The 25,214-nt window shown below is 41.1% G+C and overlaps 1 protein-coding gene across 3 annotated transcripts in view; it reads left to right on the top strand.

Annotated features, from left to right (window-relative positions):
- The window catches only part of HELB (DNA helicase B), a 38,230-nt gene extending 18,001 nt beyond the window's left edge, over positions 1–20,229 (top strand). For all 3 annotated transcript variants that reach the window (XM_027542460.1, XM_027542461.1, XM_027542462.1), the window contains 6 exons: positions 5,113–5,194; positions 5,706–5,765; positions 7,290–7,518; positions 8,340–8,483; positions 11,451–11,945; positions 19,177–20,229. In XM_027542460.1, the coding sequence (XP_027398261.1) occupies positions 5,113–5,194; positions 5,706–5,765; positions 7,290–7,518; positions 8,340–8,483; positions 11,451–11,945; positions 19,177–19,281 (1,115 nt within the window). In that variant the 3' untranslated portion in view covers positions 19,282–20,229. The remainder of the gene's footprint in view (positions 1–5,112; positions 5,195–5,705; positions 5,766–7,289; positions 7,519–8,339; positions 8,484–11,450; positions 11,946–19,176) is intronic.
- Positions 20,230–25,214: the final 4,985 nt, after the last annotated feature.

A 25,214-nucleotide genomic window follows, 5' to 3' on the forward strand; every position in this document is an offset into this window, starting at 1 on the left:
CTTGTTTTTTATTCCACATTTTGTGAATAATTTAGATAATGTTTATCCTCACCACAGCTTAGTTCATATTAGATATCAGTACAATTGAAGAAAATGAGACAGCTATGGTTAAGAAACTTTCTTTCTCTGCTATTCCATTTAGATCTACTTGAAATAAGTTTAGTTTTATTTCTGGCACTCATTCTTTACATTAATGAGAATGTTCTTAAAAAAAAAGTTTCAGAATGGTAGCAGAGCTTAGCTGATGCTGTTTCTCTATCTTAATTATAAACTTCAGCTGGAAAATGAATCTCTTTAAGAGAATTGAATAAATACTCATTAGAGAGGCATATAGTACTTTTTCATGAATAATTAAGTATTATTACTTAACACTTAAGTAATAAGTATTTCTTAATAAATTACCCAGTTATTCCTATTATTGCAAGATACAAAGCCCTGAGACAGGCTTCGTAGCTGGGCTGGAATTCCAGTGATGTTAAAATGTGAGAAAAAATGCATATCTTAGAATCAAGGAAATACAGTGTGTATATTGATCTGGAAGATGTAGGGAGAGTGAACAAATCAAGGAGCAGAACAGCATGATCCTGTATGTGTGAAAGAAAACAGGGCTCTGGGAGACCTTTGCAAGCAGGGCTTGGCTGGAGGTAAGCTGAGTGTTGGCCATGTTTTACTGATAACCCTTTCTTCATCTGAAAAATGAAGGGCTCCATGAGCAACTAATTCAGTCTTCCTAGAGCAAGGCTTACAAGTACTGGGCTTTTTCATTCCCTTTTGATTTATCTATGAGGGAAAGACCTAAAAGCCCCAAATATTTTTTCCCCAATTTTTATATCTTCTTTCTTGAGAAATGTTCCCTGATTTGTAACATTGCTAAGAGAGATGAGAGGAAGCCAGCTTCTCAGGCTGTGAGGAAGGACAAGTTGTAAGTGGACATTATCACTGTCAGTGATCTGAGTGCTATAAGAGGGAGGCTGGCCACCCTACCCTGCTGGAAAACTTCTTTTACTTCCAAGGGCCTCAGTTTCACTTTCGTAGCAAGGATGTAGTCAGTGGTGAGAGTTAAACTATTTAATAGCTGGCAGAGTCTGGTCACTATTGGAATAGATGCCCTTCCTGTGTCAGGGTTAACCTATTAGCTGTTGAATCATGGGGAGATCTAGGGATTCTGGAGGAGGGAACCACATGGTTGGGGTGTGAGGGAGGGCTTTGTGGTGTTTGGGGAGTAGCTGTTCTCTAGTCTAGATACTATAGAAATATCTCCCTATTTTATACAGGTCTGTATCAGCTAAATGTCAGCTCTGGGTATAATAATACGTGCATTATATGCATATTGTGATGATTGAATTAAAGATCAAATCACAGATGCAAAGCATATAAGATTCTCAAACTATAACTGGTGACCACTAGTGCCACCAGAGCTTAAAACAGAAGTCATACATTAATAATTCGGTTACATATTTTGTCTTCTTGCTCATACTTTAAATTTAGCATTCACAAACCATCGATAAATATTCAGTGATAATACTACAAATTAGGAGCTGTCTGGGCTAGTGGTTAAGAAAGAATGTCTGGAACACTGCCTTCATTCTGTTTTCTTTTGTTCTGGCTGATGAAGCAAATAAGGTTGATGCTCCCATGGTGAACCTGTATCCCGTGTGATGAGACCCCTCAGCAGGAATTCTGAATGAGTTTGCCCTCAGTCTCTCCCATCAGGAAGCTTCCACAAGCCTGTTATTCGTATCCACCAGAGGGCAGACAGAATGAAAACCACAATTGTAGAAAACTAATCAAGCTGATCACATGGACCACAGCCTTGTCTAACTCACTGAAACTGTGAGCCATGCCATGTGGGGCAGCCCAAGACGGACAAGGGTGGAGAGTTCTGACAAAAAGTGGTCCACTAGAGAAGGGAATGGCAAACCACTTCAGTAGTCTTGCCTGGAGAACCCATTGAAGAGTATGAAAAGTCAAAAAGATAGGACACTGACAGATGAACTCCCCAGGTCAGTAGGTGCCCAATATGCTACTGGAGATCAGTGGAGAAATAACTCCAGAAAGAATGAAAGGACAGAACCAAAGCAAAAACAACACCTAGTTGTGGATGTGACTGCTGATAGAAGTAAAGTCCAGTGCTGTAAAGAGCAATATTGCATAGGACTCTGGAATGTTAGGTTCATGAATCAAAGCAAATTGGAAGTGATTAAACAGGATATGGCAAAAGTGAACATTCACATTTTAGAAATCAGCGAACTAAAATAGACTGGGATGTGAATTTAAGTCAGATGACCATTATATCTACTACTGTGGGCAGGAATCCCTTAGAAGAAATGGAATAGCCCTCATAGTCAACCAAAGAGTCTGAAATATAGTACTTGGACGCAGTCTCAAAAACGACAGAATGATCTCTGTTCATTTCCAAGGCAAGCCATTCAATATCAAAGTAATCCAAGTCTATGCTCCAACCAGGAATTGTTCTATGAAGACCTCCTAGAACTAACACCCAAAAAAGATGTCCTTTTCATTATAGGAGAGTGGAATGCAAAAGTAGGAAGTCAAGAGATACCTGGAGTAACAGGCAAATTTGACCTTGTAGTGCAAAATGAAGCAGGTCAAAGGCAAACAGAGTTTTGCCTAGAGAACACTCTGGTCATAGCAAACACCATCTTCCAACAACACAAGTGAAGATTCTACACATGGACATCACCAGATGGTCAATAGTGAAATCAGATTGGTTATATACTTTGCAGCCAAAGATGGAGAAGCTCTATACAGTCAGCAAAAACAAGACTGGGAGCTAACTGTGGCTCAGATCATGAATTCCTTATTGCCAAATTCAGACTTAAACCACTAGACCGTTCAGGTATGACCTAAATCAAACCCCTTATGGTTATTCAGTGGAAGTGAGAACTAGATTCAAGGGATTAGATCTGATAGAGTGCCTGAAGAACTACAGACAGAGGTTTGTGACATTGTACAGGAGGCAGTGATCAAAACCATCCCCAAGAAAAAGAAATGCCAAAAGGCAAAATGGTTGTCTGAGAGGGCCTTACAAATAGCTGAGAAAAGAAGAGAAGCAAAAGGCAAAGGAGAAAAGGAAAGATATACCCATTTGAATGCAGCATTCCAAAGAATTGCAAAGAGAGATAAGAAAGCCTTCCTCAGTGATCAGTGCAAAGAAATAGAGGAAAACAATAGAATGGGAAAGACTAGAGATCTCTTCAAGAAAATTAGAGATACCAAGGGAACATTTCATGCAAATATGGACACAATAAAGGACTGAAATGGTATGGACCTAACAGAAGCAGAAGATATTAACAAGAGGTGGAAAGAACACACGGAAGAACTGTACAAAAAAGATCTTCATGACCCAGATAACCATGATGGTGTGATCACTCACCTAGAGCCAGACATCCTGGAATGTGAAGTCAAGTGGGCCTTAGGAAGGGTCACTACTAACAAAGCTAGTGGAGGCAATGGAATTCCAGTTGAGCTGTTTCAAATCCTGAAAGATGATGCTGTGAAAGTGCTGCACTCAATATGCCAGCAAATTTGGAAAACTCAGCAGTGGCCACAAGACTGAAAAAGGTCAGTTTTCATTCCAGTCCCAAAGAAGGACAATGCCAAAAAATGTTCAAACTACTGCACAATTGCACTCATCTCACACACTAGCAAAGCAATGCTCAAAATTCTCCAAGCTAGGCTTCAACAGTATGTGAACCGTGAATTTCCAGATGTTTAAGCTGGATTTAGTAAAGGCAGAGGAACCAGAGATCAAATTGCCAACATCCACTGGATCATCAAAAAGCAAAAGAGTTCCAGAAAAACATCTACTTCTGCTTTATTGACTATGCCAAAGCTCTTGACTGTGTTCAGTTCAGTTCAGTTGCTCAGTCGTGTCCGACTCTTTGTGACCCCATGAATCGCAGCACGCCAGGGCTCCCTGTCCATCACCAACTCCCAGAGTTCACTCAAACCCATGTCCATTGAGTCGGTGATGCCATCCAACCTGACAACAAATTATGGAAAATTTTTAAAGAGATGGGAATACCAGACCACCTAACCTGCCTCCTGAGAAATCTGTATGCAGGTCAAGAAATAAAGGTTAGAAATGGACATGGAACTACAGGATGGTTCCAAATAGGAAAAGGAGTACATCAAGGCTATATATTGTCACCCTGCTTATTTAACTTATGTGCAGAGTACATCATTCAAAATGTGGGCTGGATGAAGCACAAGCTAGAATCAAGATTCCCAGGAGAAATATCAATAACCTCATATATGCAGATGACACTACCCTTATGGCAGAAAGCAAAGAAGAGCTAAAGAGCCTCTTGATGAAAGTGAAAGAGGAGAGAGAGAAAGTTGGATTAAAACTCAACATTCAGAAAACTAAGATCATGGCATCTGGTCCCATCACTTCACGGCAAATAGATGGGGAAACACTGGAAACAGTGAGATTTTATTTTCTTGGGCTCCAAAATCACTGCAGATGGTGACTGCAGTCATGAAATTCAAAGATGCTTGCTCCTTGGAAGAAACGTTATGACCAACCTAGACAGCATATTAAAAAGCAGAGACCTTACTTTGCCGACAAAGGTCTGTCTAGTCAAATCTATGGTTTTACCAGTAGTCATGTATGGATGTGAGAGTTGGACTATAAAGAAAGCTGAGTGATGAAGAATTGATGCTTTTGAACTGTGGTGTTGGAGAAGACTCTTGAGAGTCCCTTGCACTGCAAGGAAATCCAACCAGTCCATCTAAAGGAAATCAGTCCTGAATATTCATTGTAAGGACTGATGCTGAAGCTGAAACTCCAATACTTTGGCCACCTGATGGGAAGAACTGACTCATTGGAAAAGACCCTGATGCTGGGAAAGATTGAAGGTGGGAGGAGAAGGGGACGACAGAGGATAAGATGGTTGGATTGTATTACTGACTCAATGGACATGAGTTTGAGTAAGCTCCAGGAGTTGGTGATGGACAGGGAAGCCTGATGTGCTGCAGTCCATGGGGTCACAGAGAGTCAGACACGACTCAGAGACTGAACTGATTGATTGAAACAATGTTATAATTCAGTGCGTTTCTGTGTTAACCTTTTTCTCGAATTATCAGATTTATATTCTGCAGTTAGTACTTTACTCAAAGAAAAGGACCTAGAAGACGTGAAAACATCACAATTTATTGCATTTAGAAGGTAAAGCCTTTACAATATTTTATTGTTTTTAAAAGTGCAGCTTTTAAATTTCATACCTTGTTAATCTAGATGCTATTGAAATGGGAGACTCTAGTAGTTCATCACTGTGAATCCTCTCTTATTTTGAGATATTTCTTTGGTAGACCCAGCAGAAGGCAGCTTTTAAAGAGGGCTGTTCATTCACATGTTCATTCATTTATTGGTCACACTGCACAAGTTGCGGGATATTAAATCCCTGACTAGGGATAGAACCCAGGCCAATGAGTCCCAACCACTGGACCACCAGAAAATTCCTGAAAGAGGGCTCTTTCTACCAAATATTGTATTTGGTAACTAATAGAAAATCTGAATGGAAGAAATACTTACATTTAAATCAAAATTACTAAATACCTTTTCCTGAGGAAAGTTCTGGAAATTTTTGATAGAACCCCATATATCATAATTGTTGGTAATAGAAATCTATGCAAAAGAGATTCCATTAAAGTGACCCTTGCATTTTCCTGTGTTGCAGGCAGGACTGTGACGTGATCAACGCCTGCTGTTGTAAGCACTACACAGGACATCTAATCAAGTGAGGACAGTGCTTCCTGAATTCACTGTATTTTTGTTTGTTTATCATTGTAGTTTATCATTGACGTTTTTCATTGTAGTTGCATATTTAAAAATCTTTTTTCTCCATTGTGAAGTCAGCTGATCTCTTCAATTAAGTATGATATAGAGCCTTAGGAATTTTTGGTAATCAGTGTAATGAGAAAAATAAGGAATAAAATTGTCCTTGTGGCTTCCTACCTCTAGCCTCTGCAGATTGAGCTTTGAGAATTTATGGCAGTTTTTCAAATTAGATATGTGTGAAATGTATTCAAGAACCTTAGCAACAGCATGCCTGCAGAGAGCACCTTAGGTGAACATCTGTTGGGGAAATAAATGAATAGAAAAGCCATGCTGTTCACACATAGGACAGGCTACATAACTTCTCTTGCATTTATCAATAGGGCTTCCCTTGTGGCTCAGCTGGTAGAGAATCCACCTGCAATTCAGGAGACCCCAGTTTGATTCCTGGGTTGGGAAGATCCCCTGGAGAAGGGAAAGGCCACCCACTCCAGTATTCTGGCCTCGAGAATTCCATGGATTGTATTAGTCCTGCTGCTGCTGCTAAGTTGCTTCAGTCGTGTCTGACTCTTTGCGACCCCATAGACGGCAGCTCACCAGGTTCCCCTGTCCCTGGGATTCTCCAGGCAAGAACACTGGAGTGGGTTGCTGTTTCCTTCTCCAGTGCGTGAAAGTGAAAAGTAAAAGTGAAGTCGCTTAGTCGTGTCCGACACGTAGTGACCCCATGGGATCACAAAGAGTTGGACACAACTGAGTGACTTTCACTTAATAATAATAATAATACCATTTATTCAGTGCAGAGAATCCGGAAATGTTTAAGTTACTAGAGGATCTCCTTGTCTATTGAGGAAAGACACAAAAAACCATGATAGGTACCCCCAACAAAGGGTTAAAAAGCACATGATTGGGGCCATCAAGTCTGGGTCTCAGTTTTGAGCAGGTTAATTTCACCTTTCCATGTAAGTAAAAGAGCATACTTACTCAGAATCTCCCTCATAAAGTTGTAGTAAAGGTGAAATGAAATAACATACCGAAAGCACTTACCAATTTGCTGCTATTCTGATACAGTGTCATAATTATTATAATAGAAATATGTATAAATGTGTGAGATGTGAATTGGAGTAGTGGTAACAGAGATTGGAGAGGAGAGGATGAATTTAAAAGGTAGAGTCAATAAGAGTTTTGCTAACTTTTGGAATGTGAAGGGAAAGTCAGACCTCAGCCTTTATGCCAAAATTTCTGGCTTGGGAAAAAGTCAGCTGGGAAATGTCATTGAGTTTGAGGTGCTTCAGTGAGTGTAGGTAATCAGACCACAGCTGTGGGAGCCTCCTGATTTCTTGGTGACCTTTGGAGACCAAAAGTGATGTAAAGAGTCTGTGGAAATTATTTTGAGAACTGGATCAGATCTGAGTGGGAGTCAGTGCATAAAGAAAATGAAATTAAGGTTTTCCAAACTCTCATACTGTATTCTAATTTTCTATCCCAGAAACCATCAGAATAGACTTGAATTTGGAGTTGGTGATAAAATTTGTTGTACCAAGAATGCATATCTCTCAGAGTTACTCCCTGAAAATACCTTCAACAGTCAACGAAATAATGAATTAAAAGCTAGTGGTAAAGACTTTAATGGTGGTACTCCTGGTTTTGCTAAAAATAAGCATGACTTTGAAAGTGGTACTCGACTCTGCAACGGAGAAATATTTTTTATAACAGCGGTAGGTGATAACAAAAAAATAGTACCTTTTTACCTCTGAGGGATAGATTTGGTTTTCTTTTTATTGCCTGAGGATTGATTCAGAATCTAATCATATGAGAGCTGACAGTTTGCTTCCATAATTTTTTGTTAAGAATTTTTGGCTTTGTATCCATGAGGAATCTTGATTTGTAGTTTTCCAGTGACATCTTTTCTGATTTTATGAGGCCAACTAATGCTGGCCTCATAAAATTAGTTGGGAAATGTTCCTTTCTCTTACATTTTCTGGGAGACTTTGTGAAAAAAACAAATTTTTAATAAGTTTGAAGTGCTCAAGTAACAAAACCAAGGGACAAGTGACATTATATTATGTTTTACAAAGCAACATTTCCGTGGTTGCTGCTTAAATATAGAAGCTATAGAAGTGGTCTTCTTGAATTTGCCCTCATTGTATAAACACCTTTGTAAAGTTAAAGTTTATTCCTTAAAATTTGTAAAGAAAAGTGAACTCTTTGCCAAAAATATATGCAGACTTATACAATCACTGCAAGAAGTAAAATGCATAGTCTTCAGAGTAAGAACAGCAACACAGACTGTTCTCCGAAGAGTCAAATTAAGGTTAAATTTCAATGACCAAAAACTTTCACTTATGTTTATTAAAGTATTTGGGTGTGTCTGTATTCAGTTGGTGCTCAAGCGTAGATTTTAAGCTTTTTGAAATTCTTAACAATGATTCATGCTATTTTATTCATAAGGTGCTTGCATTTTATGTTCAATCCCAAATAGACCTTTGCAGAGTATGTATTTGAAAACATAAAGAGCAGTTATTTGTTTTGGTGACAGGATAAAACTGATGTAACTGTTGGAAAGAAAAGATTTTTGACCATTAATAATATGGCTGGCCTGGAAGTAACTGTGGATTTTGGGAAACTAATGCAATATTGTCACATAAAACATGCGTGGGCAAGAACGATTCATACTTTTCAGGTAAGAGAGGACTTTTATAAAGTGATTTAAATAGCTTGCCAAGATGGAGTACATTGCATTATTTTCTTCCTAATTTTTATTGCTTTTATTATTTTTTTAAATTAGTAAACAAAATACACAATAGCACAGAAACTACTCTACAGACCCTAACGTTTTGCTCGTTCTGCTTCAGAGCTCTCTGTATTTTCCAGATCTAAGACACTGTAGTTAAAGCCTCATTCTGCAGGTCGTCTTCCTCTGTCTCCCGGGAGAGGGAACAGGACCAGGAGGACTGAATTTCCCCCTTGCTCTGTCTCCAGTGTCACTTGGCATGGCACTGTTACTTCAGTTCAGTTCAGTCGATCAGTCGTGTCCAACTCTTTGTGACCCTGTGAATCGAGCACGCTAGGCTTCCCTGTCCATCACCAACTCCCGGAGTTCACTCAAACTCATGTCCATCTAGTCGGTGATGTCATCCAGCCATCTCATCCTTTGTCGTCCCCTTTTCCTCCTGCCCCCAATCCTTCCCAGCATCAGGGTCTTTTCCAATGAGTCAACTCTTCACATGAGGTGGCCAAAGTATTGGAGTTTCAGCTTCAGCATCAGTCCTTCCAATGAACACCCAGGACTGATCTCCTTTAAAATGGTCTGGTTGGATCTCCTTGCAGTCCATGGGACTCTCAAGAGTCTTCTCCAACACCACAGTTCAAAAACATCGATTCTTCGGCGCTCAGCTTTCTTCACAGTCCAACTCTCACATCCATACATGACCATGGGAAAAACCATAGCCTTGACTAGATGGACCTTTGTTGGCAAAGTAGTGTCTCTGCTTTTTAATATGCTGTCTAGGTTGTTCATAACTTGCCTTCCAAGGAGTAAGCGTCTTTTAATTTCATGGCTGCAGTCACCATCTGCAGTGATTTTGGAGCCCAGAAAAACAGTCATATACTGTTTGCACTGTTTCCCCATCTATCTGCCATGAAGTAATGGGACCGGATGCCATGATCTTAGTTTTCTGAATGTTGAGCTTTAAGCCAACTTTTCACTCTCCTCTTTCACTTTCATCAAGAGGCTCTTTAGTTCTTCTTCACTTTCTGCCATAAGGGTGGTGTCATCTGCATATCTGAGGTTATTGATATTTCTCCCAGCAATCTTGATTCCAGCTTGTGCTTCTTCCAGCCCAGCGTTTCTCATGATGTACTCTGCATAGAAGTTAAATAAGCAGGGTGACAATATACAGCCTTGACGTATTCCTTTTCCTATTTGGAACCAATCTGTTGTTCCATGTCCAGTTCTAACTGTTTCTTCCTGACCTGCATACAGGTTTCTCAAGAGGCAGGTCAGGTGGTCTGGTATTCCCATCTCTTTCAGAATTTTCCACAGTTTATTGTGATCCACACAGTCAAAGGCTTTGGCATAGTCAGTAAAGCAGAAATAGATGTTTATCTGGAACTTTCTTGCTTTTTCGATGATCCATCGGATGTTGGCAATTTGATCTCTGTTTCCTCTGCCTTTTCTAAAACCAGCTTGAACATCTGGAAGTTCTGTAGGAGCCATATAAAGGAGTTAGGACTTCTTTGAGAGCCCAGGGAACCATTAATGGGTTTTAAGCAAAATCTGATGTGGCTGGATTTGCATTTAACAGATGTGGCTGCTTGGAGGACAGTGTATTGCAGTAATGTGGGTACGGGGAGACTGATTACGAAGCTGTTAAATTTTTCTCAGTGAGACTTATAGGATACTTAAGAACTCAGCTAAGTTTAGGTAGACATTTACCTGTTTAGGAAAACACAATATAAAGTACAAGGGCAGGGTGTTGGTGCTGTATGTCTGGCAAATGTATTTAGCTTTTGTAGAAATAAGTGTCATTTAAATTCATTTCTGAGATTCAGCAGCATTAGAAAGAAATGTTTATCAAACTTTTATGGTCTGAAGTGTTGATTCAAACTCTCTATGTCCAGGAAGGTGGAAGTGTTTGGTGTGTATGGGGTTTGTTTTTAAGTGCAAATCTGTATTTTCTACATGCTTCATCTTGTTCTTTGTCTCTCCACAACTCCCCTTTCAGCAGAGGAATGTGGGAGCATTGGGAGAGAGAATGGTTCTAACCCTTTCTTAGTCTACATTGGCACTGAAAACATAGGCATTAAGGATAGCCACAGTTTGATATTGTTTTCTTGAAATTGTTTTCTCACAGTTACTTGGTGACGTTGGGCATTTTTCTGTCCTATACAGTACTTGGTTAGCTAAACCCCAAAATCAAAGGTTTATCGTTCCATTTTTTTATCTTGATAATCGTATCAATAATAAATGGTTCAACATTGGAAAAATATGGAAAGTGGAAGAAAAAAAATCATCCGTAGGTTTAACAGACTGGTTAAATTTTTGGTAGAATTTCCTTCCTGTTTTATTTATCTTGTTTTTGTTACATGTTTATGTTCACTTTGTATTTTTTAGATCAGAATAATTTTATTTTGTGTTACATGGTTGTGATCATTTTTATACATATGTCTCCAGTTTTTAAAAATTTTGTTATATTGTAAAGCATCTTTGATATTGCAACATATATAGATACTTGATGTAGAAAAATAAATATGTTCACCTATATTTGTCTATCTGTTGTCCTGTTCCTGGATATTTCAGGTGTGTGCTTTTGTTATATAAGTAACATACATAAAGCCCATACAGCCATTTCAAATCCTTTTATTAGGGAAGCTTTAGCACTGCATGCACTTTGAAGTCTATTGCTGGGTTTCTATAAACCAGTTGTGGGTCTTTGACACCTAAATTTAGCAGCATAGTTAGAAAGTGGGAATTCTGGGATAATTAATAAAATGGAACACCTCAGGGGGATTCATCTGAGTACTCTGGCCGGGTTGAATGCGCTTGAGAGCACTTGGAGGACTTGTCTCCTTTCTACCTTTGTAGACTGTCCGGGAAGTGAACCCCTTACGTGGTAGTAAGACTGCCCCATGCATTCTTTCCTCTCAGGGGTCGGAGGAGAAGACAGTCGTGTACGTGGTGGGGAAGGCGGGCCGCCAGCACTGGCAGCACGTGTACACCGCCGTGACCCGGGGCCGCTGCCAGGTGTACGTCATCGCAGAAGAGTCTCAGCTTCGGAGTGCCATCACGAGAAAGAGCGTTCCTAGGAAAACGCGTTTAAAACATTTTCTGCAAAACAAACTTTCCAGGAGCTGTACATCTCCAGCAGAGTTTGCTTCCTCATCAAAGAACCTTGAAGACAGCAGGAGACCCGGCACACAGCCGTCAGCATCTCCACTCTCTACGGTCACAGCTGACACGGTGACAAATGACAGCCCCAGAAGCGGTGACTCTGTGGCCGATGACATGCTGCTTGCCTTTGCTGAAGGATGGGAGTTATCTTCACATGATGAAGTGGATGCAACTGAGGATCCGTCACAACTGAGAGGCTCCAAAAGAACATGTGGCTCGAATGATGCTGAAAGTCCAAGCAAAATTCTTATGGTAGGACCGATATTCAGGTTTTATTTAAATATTGCTGGCCTCAGTGTGCTTATAAATGACTGTGTATTTTTATTACGGCTACATAGTCCTGCAGGACTTAAAAAACAACTGTTCCTCTCATGCCTGTCAGATTTCCATTCTACATCTATATCCAGTTGAATCTTGGTTTGATCTTGGTTGGATGATTCTCCCTCTGCTTGAGGCTGGCACTCTGGATCGTGTTGATGGATTGATGAGTGGGGCTGGCATGCCAGGAGGCTCTTCCTAACCTTCCATCACCTTCTTTGCTCATCTTCCTCATCACCTTCCCCTCCCTTCCATAGGTGTGATCTCACTTTGTTCCTCACAGCTCCATTGAAGTGGCTGGTCCCAGTCATCTTCTTGCCAACTTCAGAGGTCTTTTCTTAGGTCTCATTCTGGACTTTTCCCCCTGACAGTCAATATTTTTAACTGCAATTGCTATTTCCATGTTTCCTTCTCTTGGTTTCAGTGTTCTCTGATTTAATACTTCCCCTCTGTCTCTGGCTCATCTTCCCTTCATTTCTTCACTCCATTTCTTCTTCTTGGACCAGAGACATCTTTCCAAGGTTCAGTTCTCTTTTCCTTTGAGAACTGATCTTGTTCTCAATTTTAGCTGTAATCTTTGCATTAGTGATTTGTTCAGCAAATAGTTTTCAGCTGTCAACTACATTCCGGGTACTGGGAATTCATGCCTAGGTGGCCTGTGGTGGAGATGGACAGGCTGTGTAAGAAATTTGGTATTTCAGTAAATGTTTCACCAAGCTAAGTGTTTCACTGAATACTGTTAATGCTGAAGAGGAGGTAATGAACCACTTTCCTAAACCCTGCCCCCCGACCCCAAATCTATGTATTTGTTCCTGGAGATTGACTTTCTGGAGCCACAGCCCAGTCTCTTACTCTCTTTTCTAATTTCTCCATTTAAAACATTTATCCGTTTTCCCAGTTGAAATCTTGGAGTCTGTTTAGATTTGCATTGTTTTCACCCTTTACCTCCAGATAGTTGCTGGGTTTATTGCAAAATATGTCTCTTGGGGATTTCTTCCATCTTATTAAGTCTGCGCTGTTTTAGATCTTGACCTTGGATGATTGCTGACCTGGCTGCCTTCCCTTCTCTTGTTCCCATTCTGCTGATGTACCCTATACCCTGTTACCAGATTCACCGCCTAAGTGCTGAGCTCATCGCTTTGTTCAGAAGCCTTCAGTGGCTCCTTAGGACCTGCTGCGTAAATTCCAGGTGCTGTAGCTCAGCATTTGAGGCTTTTCTCTGTTTGATTCCATCTTTCCCAACATCATTTCTTTCCCCACTATTCCCTTTTTTTTGTTTGTTTGTTTTTGCTTTTGTCTTTGTCACTCTAATCTCTACCACATTTAACCAAACGTATTCATGTCTCTTCCTTTTGGTTTTTGTTCTGCAACTTGGCTTGGAAGCCTCCTTCTCTCTGTATCCCCTCATTCAGCATTTAGAAAAAAAAAAAGGTAGCTCTTCTGTTGGTCACTGATCTAAGTGGTCTAGAGGGAAAAAAACAGGTTCCTGGCTTCATGGCCATTGCGTTGTACCATTTGTTCAAAGGCAACCCATACCAGAGAAAATAAAATTCCCAGATTAAGAAAGATCCTATAAAGAAAATACAGGTGATGAGGTAGGCAGTGGTCAGTAGGGGTTAAAGGGGCAGGAGGTGGTCCTGGGCCATGAAGGTCTGCTAAGTCCTCTCTGAGGAGGTGATGTTTGAGCTGAGCACTAAAGGATGCAAATAAGCCAGCCAGGTGGGGCTCCAAGGAAGAGTGTCCTAGGCAGAGGGTGTAGAAGATGCAAGGCCTGAAAAGGAATGACTTCATTAGAAGAGGAAGAGAGACTTGTGTGCCTAGTGAGTGAGAAAGAGAGAATATGTGATGTTAAAGAGATAGGCAGAACCACGGAAGGCAGCTAGGATTTTATTCTACTTGCAGTGGGAATCCATTGCTGGGCTTTTAGCAAAGGTATAATACCATCTAATGTATGCTTGACAACCATCCCTCCAGCTGCTGTGGAGAGTGACCTGGGGAAAGGAAGGTGGAAGGAAGACCAGTGATCCCAGGGAGAGCAGTGAAAGAGCAGGGAAGGGGATGGAAAGTGGTTGGATTCTTTTTTTCCTTTAATTTGGCTGCACTGTACAGTATGTGGGATCTCAGCTCCCACAGGGAGCAGGGAACAGACCCGTGGCCCCTGCATTGGAAGTGCTGAGTCTTAACCACTGGACTGCCCGGGAAGTCCCCAGTGGTTGGAGTCTTGATACCCATTGAAGATGGGGTCTGTCTGACTTGTTGATTGGATGTGAGGGGGTAAAACAAACAGTAACCCTGGATTTCTGCGTGAAGCAACTTGGTGAATTGTATTGCCGTTTCTTGAGATAGTAGACATGAGGAGAACTGGGTTTGGGGAAATGAAGAGATCTCTTTTGACATGTTGTGTTCAGGTTATCAATTAGATGTATATGTGGATTTATTGAGAAAGGCAGTGGTTGGTAGAGAAGTTTAGAGCCTCAGGGTAGGTTAGGAAGTTGTTCAGTCATTAAGTCACGTCTGACTCTTTTGCAACTCCATAGACTGTAGCCTGCCAGGCTCCTCTGTCCATGGGATTTCCCAGGCAAGAATGCTGGAGTGGGTTGCTGTTTCCTTCTCCAGGCAACCTTTCTGACCCAGGGCTCGAACCCATGTCTCCTGCATTGGCAGGTGGATTCTTGACCGCTGAGCCACCAGGAAGGCCCAAAATGTCCAGTTAGGAGTCATTAGCATATAATGGTGGACTAGTTTGAGGAGACACCACAGGTAGAAGAGGAGACCTTAAGACTTTTTTTGGTTGGATACTCCTAACTTTCAGAGATCTGGCAGAGAAGGAGGAACTGGCAAAGGAGACTGAAAAGAAGTATGAGTGAGAGAGAAGGGAGACTGAAGTGGTGGGGAGGGGACGAAAGCCTGCCTAGAGTGGCTTGGTCAGGGACTAGGAGGTGAGGGAGTAACGGGAAAAGTAGAGCCAGGGCTCTAGAAGAAGGTTTCTATGAAAAGAAGCAGAGAGAGTTATATGTGGATGGAGGACTCATGGTCAAGGAAAGCTTTATTGGTTTAATTATTTTTGGAGGATCCTGGAATATTAATGGAATGGTTCAATGGAAAACAAGAAATTCATGATTGAGAGAGAGGGGATCATTGCAGGAATGGAGTCCTGAAGTGGGTGAGATGCGGACAGTCCAGAGCGTGAGCAGATAGGATTGGGAACAGGGGCTCCTTCTTCCACTGCACTTGAAGGGAAGGAGTGCAGTGCGTTGTTGGGCTGTGTGGAGGGAAGATGAAGCAGTTCTTGTCGGGTTGCCTTCTCCCGTCCTTTCTCTTTCCCTCGCAGAGTCCAGCTCAGTTTCTGGTTTGTTCCTAAAGTGGTTGGGCGGCACAGTACGCCCCCTGTGCTGCACTTGGAGCCGCTGTCTGCTTGACTCTTGAGGACAGCGTTTGTATCACATGACTGCTCATCACATGATAACACTTTAAAAATGCACAGCGATTAAAATGTAAACTGAGTATGGCAGGGAAGCCTCTTTTAAAAAAAAGAAATCAGACCTCCAGCGTATTCTTTTAGGTTCATGCTCAAAGTCCTACTTGTTCTTGTAGTGCTCCCTCCTTGCTTTAAGAATTCCTTTGAGAATCACTTTTAGAGACAGTAAAAGATCCTTTTGAATGTTTATAAGGGAAGCAAACTTCTACTGAAACCTCTTTTGGTTTTTAGAAATAATCCAAAATCATTTGTTTCCTAGTTTTAGAAGTTAGACGATCCAAGTCAGTGATGCTGTTTTGTGTAAAAAAGATGGGATTGTAAAGTACCTCCAAATGTAGTTCTTACACAAGCTTAAGAATTGCTTTATGTGCCAGCAGCAGACTTGTTAAGGGGAGTCTTTAGGCTTCCAACATGGTGACAAGAAGGGGCTGCTGTGGGAACTCAGAGGAGAAAGTGTTAATGTAACCTGCCTTTACCAGGCTGAGCTCTAAAGGAAACTTCTCTACTTCTGAGCCTGCATGGATGTGAGATCTTCAAAAATTCTCGAACAGGGTGCCCCACAAAAGGCTCTCTAAGGCATATTAGAGAACAACAGGTATGGAGTAGCGTGGGTGGAACACGGCATACAAATGAGAAGTTGAGCTGAGGACACTTGGGAAAGAGACCAAGGCTCTTCTAAAGAGATTGTATATTCTACTGATTGCAGTGGAGAGCACTGGAAGCATTTTAAAAGCTCTGTCAATTGAAATTTATGAAGCTGACTTTGCAGTTCAGTGGATATGGTTAGGGAGAGACTAGGGACTGAGTTCCCAGCAAAAAGATCATTTCAATAGGTTGGGCAAAATGACTAGGTTCTAAAGAGGTAGCAGAGATGCTAAGGGATAGAGTCAGTGGGCATAATGGACAGTTGTAGGTAAGGTTGAACCCGAGGATGATTCCTAGGCTTCTGCCTTGGACATCCGGGTGGCTCCAAATAACATTAACCAGAATTGGGAAAAGAGGTGGTTCCAAGTAACGTTAACCAGAATTGGGAAAAGAGGCCAAAGGACAGGTTTTATGTGGAAAGTGATGAAAGTGGACATGGCAGAAAAAAGATTTTTTTTTTCTTCTTCAAAGCAGTAAGATCACTGCTGATATGGTTTCATTCGGTGTGCATGCTCAGTCGCTAAGTTGTGTCCAGCTCTTCGCGACCCCATGGACTGTATCCTGCCAGGCTCCTGTGTCCTTGGGATTTTCCAGGCAAGAATACTGGAGTGGGTTGCCATTTCCTTTTCCAGGGAGTCTTCCTGACCCAGGGATCAAACCCAAGTCTCCTGGATCTCCTGCTTTGGCAGGTGGATTCATTACCACTGAGCCACCTGGGAAGCCTGTTTCATTCTGTACTGGAGATCGACTGGCTGAGATTGAATTTTCATCTCAGCTAAAAATACTTAAAAAAAAAAAAAAATTAACTGTGTTACCTCTTACAGAGACCCTGGGATAAATAAAGCTTTTGACCTGGAGCAGAAAACAGGCAATTCCTAGGAAAGAAAGAATCTTTTTCTAAAAGTTTCTGCTTTTTCTTTCTTAGCACCAATGTTGGAGGGAGGAATCACGGTTTGTATGATGGTGCAGAGAGAAATTGGCAGCACTGTTTATCTTCAGTTTTGAGCTTGCCAAGGCTGTTAAGCTGAGGGGGAGGCTAGCGTCACAAAAGGTGTGTGAGCACAAAGAGTAACGGCAGGGGCTGCCAGCACTGGCTGTTAGCGCTGCATGGTGGCCGCAGCACCAACAAAGCTGTCTGCCTGAAAAGGATCCGTGTCTCACATGCCTTGCCAGAAGTATGTGGCATTTGCAAGAATCCCTAGAAACAAGGAAACTAGAATTCAAGCATCAGGACTGATAAGTTAAGGACTTCTCATGTTTTGTAATAATACACTTCCAGGTGCATCGAGATGTGTCATTTGTAAAAGATCAAATTCAATGACAAGGGCTGCCCGCATTCTCCTCCTTCATATTCACATTGCTGCCTGAGAGCCAAGTCTTTAAATTCGACACATACCAATGACTGAAATGCCCAAGCCTGTCCCTCCTAGATGAAAACTTTTGCTTTTTCATCAATTCATAGCTCTGAGTTTTTAAAAGAATCTTCAAAGAAAATGTTGACCTGTTTTTTTCTTCTTCTTCTTTTGCCTAGCCTCCCACCAGGGAACAAAAAAAGCGGGGGGGGGGGGCGGGGGGGGGGGACAAAAACAAACCTTAAAATAAAAACATATATGTAAAATACTGCTAAATTTTATCTATTTAAAGCATTGATTTCCAGAATTTTTTGAAAGCAAGTGACACTTTCACTTAAAAGTTAGGAAAGATGTCATATAGTCCCTGAATAAAGATAGTCCTTGTATTACCCAGCATTCCTTAGAGACACAGAACCAATAGGGTGTGTGTCTGTATCTGTCTATCTAATCTGTCTAATCTATCTTTTGGGATTTATTTTAAGGAGTTGGCTCATGCCATTGTGAGGGCTGGTGATGGTAGAGTCCAAAATGTGCAGGTAGGCTGGCCGAGAGGTCACTCAGAGAAGAGTTCATTTCATGGTGCTCTACTGCAGAAATCCTTCTTCTTTGGGGGAGATCAATTTTTTCTGTTTAGGCTTTGATTGGATAAAGCCCACCTATGTACACTTCGGAGGGTAACCCATTTTACTTAGTCTACTGATTTAACTGTTAGTCTCAAGTAAAAAATACTTCCCCAGAAACATGTAGAACAGTATTTGGCCAAATATTAGGGTACTGTGGCTTAGCCACATTGACGCATAAAATTAACTATCACAGTTGTCTAAACTGAACAGATTTAGCAAGATGAATGATGAATTGAATTTTATTCTTCTCTGTCTCTGTGGTGGTGAATCTTTTTCGTGACTGTACTGGTCCACTGACTAGTGCTTGGGAATACTTATAGTACCATGAGTGCACTTATGTAGTTGCAGTGTTTCAGCTTAACCACACCTATGGCTGGCATCATGGACGGGCATCCTGGGCAGTCGGTCATACAGGGCTTCCTGCTTAGAAGGAACCCTATGCTTGCAATGTTCTCTGCTTGTCATCTTGAAATTCCTAATTTTTGGACAAGGGACCCACATTTCAATTTTTTTTGATTATGTATTTATTAGGCCGTGTCAGGTCTTTGTTGCTGTGTGCGCGCTCTCTCTGGTTGTGGCGAGCGGGCGCTACTCCGTGTTGCCGTGCTTGGGCTTCTCGTGTTCTCTTGTTGCAGACCACAGGCTCTAGGCACGTGGGCTTCCGCAGTTGTGGCTCACAGGCGTAGTTGCCCTGTGGCATCTTCTTAGACCATAGATTGAACCCGTGTCCTCTGCATTGGCAGGTGGATTCCCACCCACTATACTACCAGGGAAGCCCGCCCACATTCTTTTACTTCTGCACTGCCAAAGTATGTGGTGGACCCTGTCCACACTTTTCGAAGTTAGACACATGTACTTATTCACGAACAGTCACTTCTGTATGCCAGTCCTGGAGGTGGGGACTGGTGTTTTCACAATAAGCCTAAGCAGAATGACAACTGATTGTTCCGGTGTGCTCAAGAAGTGAGAAAATGTATGAAGTTCCTGAGAAGCAGAGGGAATAGAAGTACATAGGGTAGACCAACTACATTTCTATAAAACTAACGTTATTTTTATTGTTCCAACAGGTGGAAGAATCATCTCCACAAGTGTCTTCTAAGCTTCAGAATCTGAGACTAAATAGTTTAACCCCCAAGCAACTTTTCAAATCCACAAATAATCAAGAAACTTAGTTTTATTTCAGATTGCTCAAAATAATTGTCTGTTTTTTCCATGCAATACAAAATGAAATCATGGCTCAAAGGATTAAGACAAAAGAGGACATCTGTTAACGAGTTCTATTTTAAGGTATTTGTAGTAGCAACTGTTTTCAATTTATTCGTCAAAGAAAATCTTAATGATATTGACATCTGTCATCAGGAGAACTGGTAGCACTGGTCATATATGATGGAAAAATATGTTATATATGTATTTTTAAAAACTCTGTACTTTTCATGTTCAGTTGCTCAGTTGTGTCTGACTCTTTGCGGCCCCATGGACTGTATATCCTGCTAGGCTCTTCTGCCCATGGAATTTTAAAAGTGTTTTAAAATTGTTTTATTTTTAGAATAATGCCTTATTAACTTCCATCATCATTGTGGGTGATCTTTGCTAATGGGTTGAAGCAATGGTAAAGATAAACTAATTATATCTCTTAAATTATTAACACAGATTCTAGGGTATTTTTATGTACTTTAAACTGGTCACGTCACAAGGTTGCCATTTGCTCCATCACTGCTGCCTGGGTCTTCTAGGTACACTTTCCTAGAAATTCCTTCTGAGCAGGAATTTCATTGGTTTTTGTATAATTTAAGATATAATGTGCATCGTGTTGGTTTAATACTTCTATATTGCAATATTACCACTGTAGCATTAACATATCTATCATGTCACACTATTATCATTTCTTATTGTTTTAAAAATATTACACTTTGAAGATATTTTTTCTCTCAGAGTGATTCGATTTTTTTTTTTTTTTGAGAGTTTTCTATATTTCCCTTCTCCAATGGAATCATACAATATATGGTCCCTTGTTACTGACTTCTTTGACTTAGAATAATGTTTTCATACTTCATCCACATTGTAACATGTAACAGTGATTCATCTCTCTCTCAAGATTAAAAAAAATTATGTGCAAAGAACTAGCATTATTTCTTTTATTGGCTATATATGTCTTGAATAATTCATTTAAGAAGTATCACTCCATCCAACTTGATGAAGCCTATATCCCTGACCATGCTGGTTTGAGCTGATGTTGTGAGATCAGGAACCATGGCTGAATTTTTGCAAGTGGCTCTAGGAGAGCTGCTAATAACCCTTCTTGCTTTCAGTAGTGCGTGAGGCAAATCCCTTCATTTCTTTCTATTACCAAATATTCCATTGTTTGGATGTGGTACATTGAATTTATCCATTCATTAGTGGTTGTTTCCTCTATTTGGCTATCATAAATAACGCTGTGTACAAGGTTTCGTACAGGTATATATGCTCATTTCTTTTAAGTATATACCTTGATGTGGAATTGCTGGGTCATATGGTAACTCTGTTTAGCTTTGAGGAACTGCTAGACTTCTCAAGGCAGCTGTCCCATTTTATGTTGACACCAGCAGGGTGTGAGGGCTCCAGTTTCTTCATTCTCTCTAACATTCATTATTACCTGACTTTTTAACTGGAGCCGTCCTAGTGGATATGAAGTGACATATCACTATGGCTTTGATTTGCATTTCCCTGTGACTAATGATGTTGATCATCTTTTCATGTGCTCACTGGCCATGTGTATGTCTTCTTTAGGGATGTGTCTGTTCAGATCCTTTGTCCACTTACAAATTGGGTTATTTTTCATTATCTAGTATGAGTTCTTTATATAGTCTGTATACCAGTCTTACTAGAAACATTATTTGCAAAAAATTCCCCATTTTGTAGATCTTATTTTCACTTTATGGTATCCTCTGAAACACAAGTTTCTAACTGTGATAATGTCCAATGTATGTATTTTTGTTATTATTATTGTACTTTTGGTGCTATATCTGAGAAACCATTGCTTATCCATTATGAAGACTTCTGTTTTTTCTTCTAAGAGTTAAATAGTTCTAGGTCTTCCATTTAACTCCGATTCATTTTGAGTTAATTTTTTTATATGGTGGAGTAAGAGCCCACCATAAGAAAAATGTGTCTCTTGTAAAAGTCTTTTTTAAAAGTCTGTTTTGTCTGATACAAGTGTTGCTACTCTGACTTTTTCTTCCTTTTTCCATTTGCATGGCATGTCTTTTTCCACCCTCTCACTTCTAGTCTCTCTCTGACTCTTGATCTAAAGTGAGTCTCTTGTAGGCATCATATATACAGGTCTTATTTTTGTAACCATTCAGGCAGTCTGTGTCTTCTGATGGAGCATTTAGTCCCATTACACTTAAGATAAGCATTGATGTGTATGTTTTGTTGCTGTTTTGTTAGTTGGTTCAGAAGGTCTGTTTCTCCTCCTTTTGTTTTCTTATGATTTAATGACTATTTTTAGTGTTCTTTTGGACTGCTTTTTTTTGCATGTATATCTAGTATCGAGTTTTGGTTTGCTGTTACCCTAAGATTTTCATATAGCAGTCTGTATATAAATGTGATTGTTTTAAGTGGCTGATCTCTTCATTTCAAATGCATTTTAAATACTCCTCCTTGCATTTGTACTCTCCTCCCCTCATGATTACTGTTTTTGATACCATATTTTACATCTAATTGTTTTTTGTGTCCTTTAACTGCTTATTATTGATTCAGGTGATATTACTGTTTTTATCTTTTAATATCTCTACTAGCTTTGTATGTGGATAATCTCCTACCTTTACTGTGTATTTATTTGCCTTTACTGGTAGATTGTTTCCCTCCATAATTTTCTTGTTTCTGGTTCTGGCCTTTTCTTTCTTGCCTAGAGAAGTTCCATTAACATTTGTAGTGAAGCTAGTTTTGTTGGTGCTGAATTCTTTTATCTTTTGCTTGTCTGTGAAGTTTTTGATTTGTCCATCAAATCTTGATGAGAACCTTGCTGGGTAGGATATTCTTGGTTGTAGATTCTTTTATCACTTTCCATATATTCTACTACTCCCTTCCAGCCTGTAGTTTCTGCTGAAAAATCAGCATACAGGCTTATGGGAATTCCCCTGTATATTATTTGTTGCTTTTCCCTTGCTGCTTTTAGTATTCACTCTTTAATTTTTGGCATTTTGAGTACAGTGTGTCTTGGTGGGTTTGGTTCTCTTTGGGTTAATCCTGTATGAAGCTTTGTGTTTCCTGGATATGGGTTGACTGTTTCCTTCCCCAGGTTAGGAAGGTTTTCAGCTTTTCTCTCTTCAAATATTTTCTTCAAGTCCTTTCTCTCTTCTCCTTCTGGCACCCCTATAATGTGAATATTATTGTGTTTAATGTTGTCCCAGAGCTGTCTTAAACTGTCCTTGCTTTTTTTCTTTCTTTTTTCTGATCAGCAGCAGTTACTACTGTCTTCCAGCTCTCTGATACACTCTTCTGTATCATTTAGCCTATTATTGATTCTTTCTAGTGTGTTTTTCATGTTAGTTGTTATATTCATCTCTGGTTTTTCATTATATTTTCTAATTCTTAGTTAAAAAGTAACTTCTTGCTCTGTGCATCCATTCTTCTCCCAAGTTCTTCAATCATCTTTACACAATTGTTACTCTTCACTGTTTCTTGAGTAGATCACCTATCTCCACCTAGCTCTTATTCTGGAGTTTTATCTTGTTACTTTGTCTTGAACATAGTCCTCTGAGGCCTTGTTTTGTCTGTTGCTATTTATATTTTTATGCACGTGGTAGGTTCTTGGAGAAGTGGCATGTGTAGATGTCCTGTGTGTCCCAGCAGTGCACTCCCTTGTCACTGAAGCTGTATTCTCTTGGGGCTCCTTTAGAGGGTTGCATGAATCTTTCTTTTGTGGCTGGCTACGTGGGTGGTATGGTAGGCTTGGTTGGTTCCTAGTCTGGTTGTTTGCCTGGCCTTGCCTTGTGTGTATGCTGCTGGCTGCTCTTTAGCTGGGCTTGGTCACAGAGTGGCTGGTCTCGGAACCCTAGGGGGCCCCGAGGCTAGTGCTGGCTCACTGGTGGGCTGAGTCAGGATCCCAAAGACTCTGGGGCTATAGATGCCCACTGACAGGTGAAGCCAGATCCTGGGAGTAGTGCCAAGCTACTAGCAGTTAAGGGATGTTTTCTGGAGTTTGGCTGCAGGGCCCAGAGATCCTAGAATGCATTTTAGATTGTTGTTGGCGGGCCCATTCCTGACTGTTGATCATGGGGTCCAGACTGTCTGGAAGGTTGCATTTGCCTGCTAGTGAGCAGGACGAGGGCCCAGCTAGTCCCAGGGTGGAGTCTGGCCTGTGTTGCAGGATCATAGTTGTCTTCTTTTTGGTGTCTGCACCCTGGTGGGTGAGGCTGGTCTAGAGCACCAGTTTGTGGCCTATTAGGAATCGGGCCACACAGCAGGAGGTGAGTGGTGGGTGAGCGAGCAAAGCTTCCCCTGTATTTATAGCTGCTCCCCATCAGTTGAATTACTGCCTGGGCTCCACTTCCAGTCAGATCAGCAGCAGCATAATAAATGTAATGTGCGTGAGTCATCTCAAACCCGCCCCCGTCTGTGAAAAAATTGTCTTCTGTGAAACCTGTCCCTGGTGAGAGAAAGACTGGGGAGCGCTGGTCTAGAGGCTTGTGTGGGCTTCCTGTCAGGAAGGGCTGATGCCTGCCCACTGGTGTATGGAGGCCAATACTGCCTCTTGGTGTGCAGGGCCATGTCTAGGTATATGTCTAGAGGTGGAGTCAGGGTGTCTTTAGGCAGACTGTGCTGTGTCCCTGCCCAGCTAGTTTCTTGGCCCGAGGTGTCCCCAGCACTGGAGCCTGTAGTCTGTTGGGTAGGGCCAAGTCTTGGTGCTGATGATCCAGCACATCAGCTCCCAGGAGTGTTCATGCAGTTGAATGTTCCCCAATGTCTGGCACCAGTGTCTGTGTCCACAGCTCACCTCTTCAGGAGTCTATAGAACCAGCAGTAGGTCTGGCTCAGGCTCCTATCAGATTACTGCTTTCACCCTAGATCCTGGTGTGTGTGAGATTTTGTGTGTACCCTTTGAGAGTGAAGTCTCTATTTCCCAGTCCTGTGAGGCTTCTGCAGTTCCAGCCTTGTTGTTTAGTTGCTAAGTCGTGTCTGACTCTTTCGACCCCATGGACTGTAGCCTGCCAGGCTGTTCTGTTCATGGGATTTACAAGGCAAGAATACTGGAGTGGGTTGCCATTTCCTTCTCCAGGGGATCTTTCTGACCCGGGGATTGAAACTGTGTCTCTTGAATAGGCAGGCGGATTCTTTACCTCTGAGCCACCAGGGAAGCCCTCAGTACCACCCTGCTGGCCTTCAAAGCCAAATGCTCTGTGGGCTTGTCTTCCCAGTGCTGGACGCCTGGGCTGGGGAGCCTTATGTGGGGGATAAGAACTTTCATTCTTGTGGGAGAACCTCTGCATTATAATTATTCTCCAGTTCACGGGTCACTGGATTTGATTATATTGCAGATCCTCTCCTCCTTTCTTGTGACGGTTCCTTCCATTATAATTATTCTCCAGTTCACGGGTCACTGGATTTGATTATACTGCAGATCCTCTCCTCCTTTCTTGTGATGGTTCCTTCTGATCTCTTCTGGTAGGTTCTAGGCTTTTTCCGTCAATGGTTGTTCTGCAGATAGTTGTAACTTTGGTGCTTGTGAGACAAGGTGAGTGCAGGGTCTTTACTCTGCCGTCTTCCACACCTACTCTGTACTTTCATTAAATGTATTCCTAAGTATTTTATTTTTGATCCTTTGAGAATATAATTATTTTATTTTTGTTCATTAATACTGTATGGAAATTCAGTTGATTTTTATATATTGATCTTGTATCTTGCAACCTTGCTAAAACTCATTTATTTGAATAGGTTTTTTAGCAGATTCCTTAGATTTTGGTATATACAAGATTGTGTCATCTGCAAGTAGAGTTTGTTTTACTTCTTTCCAATTTAGTTGCCTTTTATTTCGTTTCCTGGTGATGCTGCCCTGGCTAGAACCTCTGGTACCCTGTTAAGTAGACGTGGCAAGAATGCACATCCTGCCTTGTGCCCGTGAATT

The sequence above is a fragment of the Bos indicus x Bos taurus genome, chromosome 5, assembly GCF_003369695.1.
Source record: "Bos indicus x Bos taurus breed Angus x Brahman F1 hybrid chromosome 5, Bos_hybrid_MaternalHap_v2.0, whole genome shotgun sequence".
In the NCBI taxonomy this organism is placed as follows: Eukaryota; Metazoa; Chordata; class Mammalia; order Artiodactyla; family Bovidae; genus Bos; species Bos indicus x Bos taurus.